At 47.7% G+C, this 12,441-nt stretch overlaps 1 protein-coding gene across 5 annotated transcripts in view; it reads left to right on the forward strand.

Annotated features, from left to right (window-relative positions):
• VCAN (versican) overlaps window positions 1-12,441 on the forward strand; it is a 107,023-nt gene that overhangs the window by 77,228 nt on the left and 17,354 nt on the right. For all 5 annotated transcript variants that reach the window (XM_008261907.5, XM_070056399.2, XM_070056398.2 and 2 more), the window contains 2 exons: window positions 2,864-3,022; window positions 4,897-4,979. In XM_008261907.5, the coding sequence (XP_008260129.3) occupies window positions 2,864-3,022; window positions 4,897-4,979 (242 nt within the window). The remainder of the gene's footprint in view (window positions 1-2,863; window positions 3,023-4,896; window positions 4,980-12,441) is intronic.

Genomic DNA, 12,441 nt, shown 5'->3' on the forward strand with positions numbered 1-12,441 from the left:
GTGATGACTGTGTCATTGTTTCTTTAGCTGACCTTTGGTCTGTGTTAGCAACTTCCAAGTCTCAGTAACTGGAACAGGGGCGCATGACAGCAGCCCCGAGACCCAGGATCCTTGGGATGTTGGGAGACAGTGCTGCCCACGGATGGCCCCAGGCAGAGTCCAGGGCACAGCTTGCCAAGCAGGAGGGTGGAGGTGTTGACGATTTCTTCAGTTTGCAGCAGAGGCACTGATAACATTACCTGTATGGCATAAAGGCAGAGTCGTAGTGAAACTGCATGAGAGAAAGGTTTCAGCCTGTGCGGCCCCGCACAGGAGCAGCACACGCTACGCACCTGGGAGTTTGCATAGTTACCCGTGCATGATTAGAGCGTGCCTATCTCATCTGATTGGGGTTTTAACACAGATGGCTCTGTGTCAGATGAAATAAGTTTCACAGTATTTTCAGATGTAGATTGAGATTTTAGCTATAGCTTACATATATGTAATCTATAGATAGAGATATTTTATTTTTTAATTAATTTATTTGAGAGGCAGAGTTAGTGAGAGAGAAGGAAAGTCAGAGAGAGATTTTCCATTTACTGGTTCACTCCCCAAATGGCCACAACAGCCAGGACTGGTCCAGGCTGAAGCCAGGATCCAGGAACTTCTTCTGGGTTTCCCACGTGAGTGACAGGGGCCCAGGGACTTGGGCCACCTTTTGCTGCCTTCCCAGACATATTAGCAAGGGGCTGGATTGGAAGTGGAGCAGCTGGGACTTGAACCAGCCCCATATGGGAAGCTGGCGCTGCAGGCGATGGCTTAACCTGCTGCACCACAGCACCAGCCCTAGATATAGATATTTTAGATATAGGTTTAGACTTAGATTTTTAGATATTTTAGATAAAGGTGTATATGAACATACTGTATGCTATGACAGCATGAAATTATTGACTGTTAGTAAAATAATATGGTCTTAGCTATGGCGCCATCTTAGGCTCTGGTCCTGTCACCATCTTGTACAGTAAGCTTCATTCAAAGCCCAGCCTGGCTTACTGGAAGTCACGTGACCAAATGGCCCATTCACAAGCATCAGCTCCACCCCCACCCTAGTGGGATTTGCTACTCCCACTTCCTTACCTCTGCAGAGCTATAGACAACCTGTTTTCCCAGAGTAGGCTGTTGTTCTCTGTGTGCACGGGTAGGCAGCCTGTCGGTGGGGGAACCCCGACAATGAACCTTTTCCCTTTCTCTGATGTCTGGTGTGTTTTGTGGTGGCCTTTCCTTTCATTGACCTTAGCAGGAAGTGCTGTAAAGATGTCTCTAAGCCTCCTCTCCTAGACACTAAGCCCCTCCTTTGTGGCCAGGTCTCCTCCCCATGCCACCCAATTCCCGGCTGGATTCTTACAAGTGAACTCCCCGGAGGGAAACGCATGCATCCAGGCGCTCCGACTTTGCTTCCTTTCTGGGCACTGCGTGCTGCTTTGACACCAAACCATCTAGCTGTGTCCTGACTCTCTTCCTAGGAGACTTGGTGGCCTCCCAACAACACTTCCACACAGCTCAGAACTTCCAGGGCACGTTGTCCAAAACAGTTACTCAGCGCTGTAACTAAACAACACGCCTGATAGACTAAACTGCAAGCGAGCCTGCTCTCGGGGAGAAGGTGCGGCTGTGTGTCAGTATGGTCGGAGTCACTGCAGCCAGGGGAGAAGGATCAGACCTCTCAGAATACACACCTCCCCACAGTTGCAGGAAAAGGTGCGCTGAGACAGGAGCCAAGTGCAGTTTGCATTTGGCCACCGAGTCTACCAAGCGTTCATTCCAACGTGGTAGGGTGTTGTTTTCCTTATCCATCAGTAAGATTAGGGGAGAGGATGCTGATTAGGTCATCTGGAAGGTTTTCCTTGATTCCTGAGGTTCTATAAACTTTGCAGTCTTATTAGTTTCTACCTCTAAGTGTGTTGGTATGTTTTTGAGATATAGTTGGTGAAAGTCAAAAGTATTGCCATTGATACTGCTGGAGATATCTACGGCCTTCAGGTAGGTGTGGCTGAGGGCAGGCCAGAGGGGAGTACAGTGCTGTAAGCAAAGCTGTTACTAGTGGCAGGTAAGGAAGTGCCCCTGAAGCTCACTGCCAGTGTGCAATTTAGATGTCTGGGAACCATGTTTCCATCCCAGGGGGCACCAGTTCTGGTGTGCTTGTTGTACAAGAGAAAACACGTACCCACACTCACGCACACGTACACGGCTTGGTGGAACAGGGATTTATTAAGCCAAAGAACGCAGGTTATTTCATTTTTCTTCACCTTGAAATCTGTTCCCTTCCTTGTGGGGAAGAACAGAACGGGCACAGTTCCAGCTGCACCCGGGCATTGATTGCTCTGTAAGTCTTACAGGACAGCAGCAGTGACCCCCGCTGTCTGTCAGGGTAGGAGGAAAGGACTACTTCCAGAGGTTTTGGAGTTGTTATGCAAATAGAGCGTTCCTAATCCTATTAGGACGAATTCTTATCTTGTCACTTGAGTGATTCTGTGAGAACGTGGCTCCCTAAGGAATTCGCCCCCTCCGCGTCCTAAGGCAGCTCTGGCTGGCCCCTCTTCCAGCTTCCCCTCCTGTGGAAACTGGCTTGAATCAGGGAAGTGGCTCTTAGACACTGGCTTTTCAGTCCAAGATGTGCAGCCACCCACCTCGCAGGAACCACTAGCCTGACAAAGCATTCCACTGTGGCCCTAATTGTGTGCATCAGTTCCTGGTGGTGGTGGTGGTGGGGGGGGGCATTGCATGGACGTTGCTGCAGAAATCCTATCAACATGTGGTTGTGGGGGAGGGACCAGGTTGACTGACGCAGGTGAGTGTAGTCAGCCTCTACCTCGTTTCTCCCCAGACACTGAGACCTGTGACTACGGCTGGCACAAGTTCCAAGGGCAGTGCTACAAATACTTTGCCCACCGGCGCACGTGGGACGCGGCTGAGCGGGAGTGCCGTCTGCAGGGCGCCCATCTCACCAGCATCCTGTCTCACGAGGAACAGATGTTTGTGAATCGTACGTACCGGATAGGCGAGGGCCCCGAGAAGCAGCCACGGTGGGATTCGGTTGATTAGCTCCTTCTCCCGGGAGCTCCTCAAATCGTCTGGCTAAGTGCTCCAGTGGGAGGAGAAGGCTGAGCATAGCCTTGGCTGCCGGCAGCTGTAGGTGTAACAGCACGGTCTAAGTTGGACTATAAGAAATTGCTTTCAGTTTTTTGACTTCTAAAAGTAGCCGTTCTCATGGTTTGGCATAATCTTGGCCATGACTGCCTCCAAGGTCTCCATTTTGAGTATTTGCATGCATTGTCTAATACTGAAGTTGCTTTCAGTTATTTTTAGCCTGCTAATTAAAACCGAATTTGCAGCATCCTAATCTTATCCTCTGGTTATATTGGTTCTCATCCAGGTTTCTAATTATTTTAGACCATAGAGAGTGAGGGCCGCATTAAGAACAGGAAATGGTGGAGATTGAAAGCTAATGAAACTTGATACCAGAGCTGAGTAATAGCTCCCCAAACTATAGCCAGGACAAATGTAACAAATATGAAGGTGCTTCCAGAAGCTTATGGGAAAGTTGAGTTAAAAGATAAATTAGTGTTGTTGCAGGGGGAGGCATTTGGCATTCCGATTGAGATGCCTGCCTCCTGTTCTCTGTTGCTGGGGTTCGAGTCCTGGATCCTCCACTTCTGATCCAGCTTCCTCCTGGTGTGCACCCCGGGAGGCAGCAGGTGATGCCTGAAGCACTTGGGTCTCTACCACCATGCGGGAGACCTGAATTGAATTCCCAGTTCCTGGGTTTGGCCCTGGCCCAGCCCCAGTGTTGCAGGCTTCTGGGGAACAACCCAGCAGATTGGAGGTGTGTCTCTGTCTCTCTGATTAAAAAAAATTAATTTAAAAAATTAATTTATTTTGCTGCAAAAATGTGTACTGTATAGGTTTTTCATAATACACATTTTCTGTTAAATTTTGGAGACTCCTGGTGTGTGGAAATCTTTTGCTTCAGAAGCATTGTTGATTCTCTGTTAAATATATTCCTCTGCTGCCTGTTATCTTGGAGAAGTTAGATTGTTAACTTGCAATCTGGACCCAGGCCATTTAGCTCTATTGCATGGTGTCTTTGCCAGTGACTCATGCCATGGTGAGGATAATTTTTCAGAACTCTCTTGTTTAAGTGTTTACTATTTAAATTGCTTGAAGAACATGTGGCTTCCCAACAGAGGGTAGCCTGGTAAGATATGGCACATTTTATTGAATCACCAAAATTTTTGCTAATGGAATAGCGTAATAAAAGATGTAAATGGAAAATTCCTATCATGAGTAAGCTTGGAGATGAGTATCTAGAGTAAACTACCAGGGAGTTTATTGTCTCTGATACTTTAATGTCTCATGGTCTTTGCAAATTAGCTTTTTATTCTTTTAAAAGAATGTATTTATTTGAGAGAGAGAGAGAGAGAGAGAGACAACAGACAGAGAGAACTCCTGTCTGTGGTTCACTCCCCAAATGCCTACAACAGGTTGGACTGGGCCAGGCTGCAGGCAGGAGCTAGGAACACAATCCAGTTCCCCCACGTGGTTGGCGGAGACTGGAGCACGTGAGCCATCCCCCAGGCGCGTTAACAGGAAGCTGGAACCAGGAGCCAGAGCAGGGTACGGAGCCCCGGCACTCTGATGTGGCACGTGGGCATCGGAACCGTTAGGCTAAACGCCCGCTCCTGCAAATTAGCTTTTTAGTTTAAAGCACCTTGAGAGGAACAGAAGACACTTCGATTAGGAGGGAGTTTTTATGAGCGACTACATAAACTTCTAGGAGGAGAAGTGTGTGCGTGACTCACCTGAGAGCGATTGTGTGTGCCCGGAGCTCACCATCCTTGTCGTGTGGTTTCCCGTCAGGTCTGGGCCACGATTACCAGTGGATCGGCCTCAATGACAAGGTGTTTGAGCACGACTTCCGCTGGACCGACGGCAGCGCTCTGGTAAGACCCCCGTGCGAGCCCTACGGTTCTGGCGGCATGGGGCCTGCACTGTGTCTTCTTGAGGGGCTGGCGACTGGGGCTCAGTGCCGGGACTACTAGGATCCTTCACGAACAGGACAGAGTTGCAGGCTGCTGGCGTCTCATCAACAGATGCGCCTCTGTTTAGACGAGCAGCCCACAGATTTCCACTGGACCACGTCGGGCTCAGCCTGTCTTTCCCATGGCTGCCCTTGCTTTGCTGTACGGCTTTGGAGCTAAAAAGGAATAGAAAAATGCAGAAAGAGAGGAGCCGGGAAACAGGTCTCTCAAGCCTGTCCCACACAGGCTCCTTTTTATCCAAGCAACAATTGCTCAGTTTTCATCTTAAATAGAATTGCTGATTTGACTGTATCTTAAAAAAAAATTAGAGTGCTTACGGAAAGCAGTGGCAGAAATGCTGACCACAATTTAGTGTGGCCTGCAAAAGGTTCTTAGAACAAGTGAAGCTGTTTTGAGCCTCCACTAGTAAACAGACAAGCATAACTTTTTTATATATGATTTTTAAAAAAGACTTTATTGTTATTTATTTGAGAGGTAGATTTACAGACAGTTGGAGGGAGACACAGAAAGGTCTTCCATTTGCTGGTTCACTCCCCAAATGGCCACAACAGCCAGAGCTGAGCCAATTCAAAGCCAGGAGCCAGGAGCTTCTTCTGGGTTTCCCACATGGGTGCAGGGGCCCAAGCGCTCAGATCATCTTCTACTGCTTTCCCAGGCCGTAGCAGGGAGCTGGATTGGAAGGGGAGCAGCCAGGACTTGAACTGGCGCCCATATGGGATGCCAGCACTGCAGGCAGAGGATTAACCTACTGAGCCACAGTGCTGGCCCTGAGTACAACTCTTTGGAAAGAATTCAAATGTGGTTGGCTGTGTGAGTGGTACTCAGGACGGAGCGCTCATTATAGTCACCTGGGAAGTGTGATTAAGACACTGGCTCCTTGGCCTTGACCCGGATACCTAGAGTGTTCCCCAGGAGGTTTGGAAATGCAGACAGACTGGGTATCCACTGGGCTAGATGATATGTGCACACTGAATTCTGAATTGAAGAGTGAGATTTGAAAAGGATTGTTAAGCTCCTTTCACACGTGAAGTAGTTAGGGAGTAGAATTTCCTTCCTCTCCTGCCATTCCACTGGATTGATTGCACTTGGCCAAATAGGAGGTTCATTCTAGAGCAGGTGCCAGCGTCATCTGCCTGGTGTGTTCAGGCAGGCGTCCCTGTGCCTTATGGACACGACGCTCCGTGGGTCTGGGCCAGTCGCCATATTAAGCACTTGCACGTGTGTACTTCCTCCAGGAACTGTTAAGAGTAGCAGTTGGTCTTTCTTGACCTGGTTAACTGGGCAGTTGGTTGAGTTCTTTGTTCAGAGTCACAGAGAGTTAAGTGGTTAATCCCTTATTCCAGTTTTGCTTTGAGCAATCCAACATAAAGCCTGGCTTTCTGTCTGTCTGTCTGTCTCTCTCAACACGCTTCTTGTTTAATCCAGCACTGTTTTCATTGTAGATTTTTTGGCAGCCAACAGAAAACATAGGAAAAGTAGATCATCCTTAAAATATGTCCGCAGTGAGATGTAGGAACGACAGCCTCAGGACCGTGCTGTCACTTTCTTGCAGCTGGCCTAGCTGGATGTTGTATCTGCCTTTGTTGCATCCGTATTTTTTCATTTTTTGCTGTACCTAAGAAGGTTGGTAATGGCCTGTTAGATTAATAGTGGGTGTATCACATACGTCCTTATATGTCAGGTTTAATTGAAGTTAGACAATTTTATTTTCATTAATTTAACTTATAAGTAAATTACATTAAAACAGTCCTTTTATCTGTTACAGATTTTAATAAAGACTTTTTATAATTTCCCCATTGTCTGTTATATAATAGAGGAATGGAATGAGTTTTCCTTAGTTGAGTGCTTGCTTCATTCCTGTTGATTAGGCTGGGTTTCTAGCCGATCCACTATTAAGTCTACCTCCTACGGATTTTCCCTTATAAATAGCTCTGTGAAAATGTGGTTCTTGCTAGCACCTCTCTGTATGACAGAGGTTAGCATGCCCAGGACCCGGGGGTGCGGATTCCAGTTGACGCTTATTTGTGTCTTACAAATCCAGGCTAGGATTTATCTCATACTGTAGTTGTAGGCTGGACTCCTGTGTGTTCCAGCCTGAACTTAGAATAGCTGGAGTTGTCTGAAAAAGTCTCATTTCGTTCCACACTCACGTGTCTGAGCCAAGTGCCAGTCTGCTTCCAGTCTGTCATTGCTGGTACAGAGTTGGTTTGGGTGTTTTCCTCCTTAGTATGGAGTTGTCCTAGGTGTTGATTTTGCTCTTTATGCTAGCAAGTTACCTTTTCAAAGAAGTGGTTCGCTTCTCTGCTTTTCTCACAGTGTGTAAGAGAAAGCCTTACCCCTTATCCCTGTGAGCTTGGTTAGTGAAATGGAATGTTGACTTATATCTGGCAGCTATGCAAGGATCTGTAAATACCTTAGGGAGTTTATCTTCCCTGCCAGGTGCCATGTAGGTGAACTTGACTCATTATATGTTATTATTCCAAGGCTAACTGGAGTTTTCTGTATCCATGAAAAAAAAAAAAAACCAAAAAACTTTTTAGCTTAGTTATTTGAAAGGCAGAAAAGAGATCTTCTGTCTCCTGATTCATTTCCCAAATGCCTATAATAGCTACAGCTGGGCCAGGAGTCCAGCGCTCAGTCTGGGTCCTCCACGTGGGTGGCAAGGACCCAGCCAGTTGAGCCGTCACCTGCTAACTCCCAGGGTGTGCATTTGCAGGAAGCTGGAGTTGGTACAGAGCCAGGACTCAAACCCAGGCACTCTGACATGGAATATGGAGATCCCAAGCAGTGTTTTAACTTCTAGGCCAAGCACCTGCCCCGTGTCCATTAATTCTTAATGTAGGCTCACAAATACTGTGAAAAAAAAGTTGCCATTTCCAGAGTCTAGGCTGGTCCTACACTTGGTCTACTAGTGAGCACTGCATTTTGCCCACAGAGAAATACTGATCTTCCTAAAATGGCCCGTGTTAATTGAAACCTAAGGGTTATGGGCGGTGCATTGAGTGAGGGCCTCAGATTAAAAAAGGCAGCAAATAAAATATATAAGCAATCAGATTTTAGCAAATGAATGATCCCCATATATGCACAAGCAACTCTGACACACCTCTGGTTTTTTCTTTTCGTTTTTTTTTTTTTAAGATTAATTGTATTTATTTGAAAGGCAGAGGCAGAGAGAGAGAGAGAGAGAATGAATCTTCCATCCCCTGGTTCACCCCTGGATGGCTGCAACAGCCAGAGCTGGGTCGATCCAAAGCCAGGAACCAGGAGCTTCTTTCCGATGTCCCACATTGGAGCAGGGGCCCAGGGGCTCAGGCCCTCTTCCACTGCTTTCCCAGGCCATAGCAGAGAGCTGGATTGGAAGTAGAGCAGCCGGGACTCAAATTGGCACCCATGTGGGATGCTGGCACCGCAGGCAGCAGCTTTACCTGCTATGCCATAGCGCCGGCCCCTGTTTTTTCTTAAGTAACACAACTGTGCAAAGGAGTGTCCCTTGGAACGCTTTGGAACTGCAAAGTCCTCTGCCCCACAGCCTGCCTCCCTGCCCTGTGACTGATCCCTGGCCCTCCGCCCTGCTCTGGTCCCCACTCTGTCCTTCTCCGGCTCTCTGCAGTCCTTCTGCCATCACTGTCCCCTGATGGCTTCCATGTGTGCAGGCCTTTGAGTAAGGAGGCCTCCTCTGGTTCACGGTTTGCTCCAAGGGCTTGGTGACGTCCTCACTGGGGAGAACAGGGTGTGCTTACTCTTGGAAGTGGGGCTACCTGGACCATGGGAGGTTCTGTGGACTCTATGTTTTAGAGTGATCCTCTCCGTTTCTGCACCCCCTTTCTCCCCATTGTTGGTTTGAAATTGTCAGGGCTTACCCGTCTTGGGAGGTAGAGCAGTATTAAGACAACAAGAGTGCTTGATATTTACCTTAGGCTGTCTTTTGATGTTCAGTCTTACAGTTCAGTAAAAACAAACAAGTAGATATTAGGTCTCAATTCAATGATTGCTTTTATTGAGATAATTAAACTTTGCTTCCAATAAACTTGCAGTACAATTATATCGCGTTTAACAGAATCAAGCTTTGTAGCTAGACGAATTCCAGCCATATGTTTATACTAAATTAACGATGCTTTGTGGCCAAGTTATCTAAATTGCTTTTTTTTCTTCAGGTTCTGATTCATTCGTCCCACATTATTGGCCTCTATAATAGGATGTTGATAGCCTTGGTAAAATGCCAAATTCTTGTTTTTGTTATATTTTAAAAATCTGTCTCGTTTATTTGGAATGTTGGCCTAATAAGTTTCATGAAGTCACACTCATGCATAGCGCTGGGTCTGTCCTTTCTCTGGCGATTTATCAGAGAGTGCTTCAAAAAATTTGTGGAAATTCAGGCAATTAGAAGGTAAGTTTGTTTTGCAGAACTTGTTCGAAGTCCACGCACATGAAAGATCTTCATGGAGTCCCTGGAGAAACTGTGCTTGGACTTCAATGTTTCTTGGCACCAAAACAAACTCATCTTTGAAGTCCATTTTCCACGAACTTTTTGAAGCTCCCTGGCTCAAAGCTGTTTTTTCTTAACCCCCTCCCAGTTTTGGCTTTGTCGCGGGGCTTTCCCTGACCGGTTGGTTATTCTTTAACTTCGCTATTGATCTCTCCCAGTGCAGGGTACCTAGTGTGTCGTTAGAAACCCTGACAAAGAACTTCAAGAATGAATCGCTTTGCTTGCCGCCCACCAAGTCATGTCTTCAAAGACACTAAGTTAAACCATCCGAGTCAAGTACACATCAAAGCTGGCGAACTTAAACAAACATGGCTTATCTAATTTCTATACTATTAGCTGACTCCCCAGTTCTTTCTTTAAGCAGTGGTTGAATGAATTGACCAGCCAGAGTGCTTGCTCTCAGATCCGTCGTCTGGCACCTGTGACCTGCCTTCCCCTGGCTATGAACTCCTGCTACTTCCATCTTAAAATTCTCCAGTGTCTTGCCCTCATTTTTAGTCAATTACCGGGGTAGCAGACAAAGCGTGTCCACTTCATCTGCCACCTCCTGAGCCTTCGCATCTCAGAGTGCCCTCTGTTTCTGGAATAAGCCAGGACTTCAACCCCCTGTGGGATTTTTAATATGGACTTACCCTGGTGCTTAGTGTGTTCTCACCTCATGCCCTAATTCCATTCTGTCTAAAGACTCTGCAGAGCCAAGAGTCTTCCTCTTCCAGGAAGCCCTCCTTGCTGCTCTGACCAAGTTCTCCCACAGTGCCTTTGCCCCTTTCCCATCCTAGCACAGATGCCCGAGGGTCGGCTTCCTACACGGAGCCTTCTGAGGTCTGGCTTAACCTTCACGCCAATTTTGACAGCACCTAGCAAACCACTGACCTAAGGCAGATGCTTTAAGAATGATCCAGCGATCGTCAGTACACACTCAGCTCAGTATGAAATCCTGAAATGACCATGTTAAGTCTTCCGGCTGAATCTCTTCCAGACATATCTTGTTTATCTCAATTAAAGACTTTATTTTAAGTAGTACCTGTACGAAAACCACCAAAGCATAATGGGTAGGTTCTCAAATGTGGTGGGAAGAAAAGAAAATGTTTCTCCAAAGTAGAAGTGTGGCGGAGGGCACTTCAAAATGTTCACGGAAAAATGGGATTAAAGGATTTTATTTTGTTACAAAACTTTTAGAAACCCAAAACGCCAGGTTTTCACAAAACACGTTTTTCATGAACTTGGTAAAGTCTGCTTCATGCCTGAGCATAATGCCTGCTGGCAACGTCATTAATTCAGAGGAAAACAAGTGTTTCTCCTGGAAATGGTGATGAATTTGTTCGTGGTTATCCTAGGAACACTTTCGCAGGGAGCCCTGGAGATTAAAAATGGAAAGCCGAGGCTGGTGCCACGGCTCACTAGGCTAATCCTCCGCCTTGCAGTGCCGGCACACCGGCTTCTAGTCCCGGTCGGGGCGCCGGATTCTGTCCCGGTTGCCCCTCTTCCAGGCCAGCTCTCTGCTGTGGCCCGGGAGTGCAGTGGAGGATGGCCCAAGTACTTGGGCCCTGCACCCCATGGGAGACCAGGAAAAGCACCTGGCTCCTGCCATCGGATCAGTGCGGTACGCCGGCTGCAGCGCGCAGGCTGCGGCGGCCATTGGAGGGTGAACCAACGGCAAAGGAAGACTTTTCTCTCTCTTTCTCTCTCTCACTGTCCACTCTGCCTGTCAAAAAATTAAAAAAAAAAAAAAATGGAAAGCCAAGTTCCGCCCCTGCCACCCATGCATGTTTTAATGCATCAGGGCTAGTTGTCCAGGAAGCTTCAGGAAACCAACAATTACCCAAAACTTGGGGGGAGGCCTTTTTTTTTTTTCCTTCAATTTGCACACATATTCGGTGGATATACTTTTTGAAGAAGCGACTTAAACCTTTTCATTTGTATCCCAAATGGAGTGAAACAAGCCCAGGAGGCTTCTCTGCTGTGCGGTGTCAGCGCATTTCCACTTGCGCAGGTGGCTTAGCTAAGGCTGGTTTAGTTGCCTGAGGCTGGAAGGAATGTCCTCCGCCTGTGCTCTGTGGAGGCTGCTCATCCCAGCCCCGAGGAAGCCAGCAGTCCCTGCGGATTCCTTCCTGTTTCTCGGTCTACATGACTCCTGGCAACTTTGTTTCCTACTAAAGAGGGCAGTGTGGTAGCAGAAGAAGCTGATGAAGGAGATAGCAGACTCTCCTTGCTTTCCTCCATTCCCTGAGCTCCGTCCCCAAACCCGTGAGCAGGGGAGACCACTGTGCATCACACAGGCTGCCTCTCCTGACTGTGCGCAGACCTAGGACTGGACAGGGCTGACCGTCCAGTTCCTTTCTGAAGTATCAAGGGGCTTTGGTAAAGTTTGGTCAAGAGCTGATCTGTCTACACGGCCGCGTGTTGTTCCTAAACGTGTTTAACACACTTTCCTCGTCCCTGTCACAGTGTTCCCTTCAGCTCTCTCTGCCGCGCCCGAGTGTGGGGTCCACCGCTCCTGTGCCTCCCCGCAAGCAGTCATGAGCGCCTTGTTCCGCTCTCCGGTTTACTGCAGGGAGCAGGCACACTCCCTCTCTTCTGGAATGTTCTAGAACAGCTTACCAAATCACAGGTCCACCAATGTCTCTCTTTTTTTTTTTTAAGATTTATTTACTTATTTGAGAGGCAGTTACAGAGACAGAGAGAGGCAGAGAGAGAGGTCTTCTATCCATGACTCACTTCCCAAATGGCCACAATGGTCAGACCTGGGCCAGTCCGAAGCCAGGAGCTTCTTCTGGGTCTCCCACATTGGTGCAGGGACCCAAGCACTTGGACCATCTCCGCTGCTTTCTCAGGCCATCAGCAGGGAGCTAGATCGGAAATGGAGCAGCCGGGACT

The sequence above is a fragment of the Oryctolagus cuniculus genome, chromosome 14 (assembly GCF_051225735.1).
Source record: "Oryctolagus cuniculus isolate XC-2025 breed Fujian yellow rabbit chromosome 14, ASM5122573v1, whole genome shotgun sequence".
NCBI lineage: Eukaryota > Metazoa > Chordata > Mammalia > Lagomorpha > Leporidae > Oryctolagus > Oryctolagus cuniculus.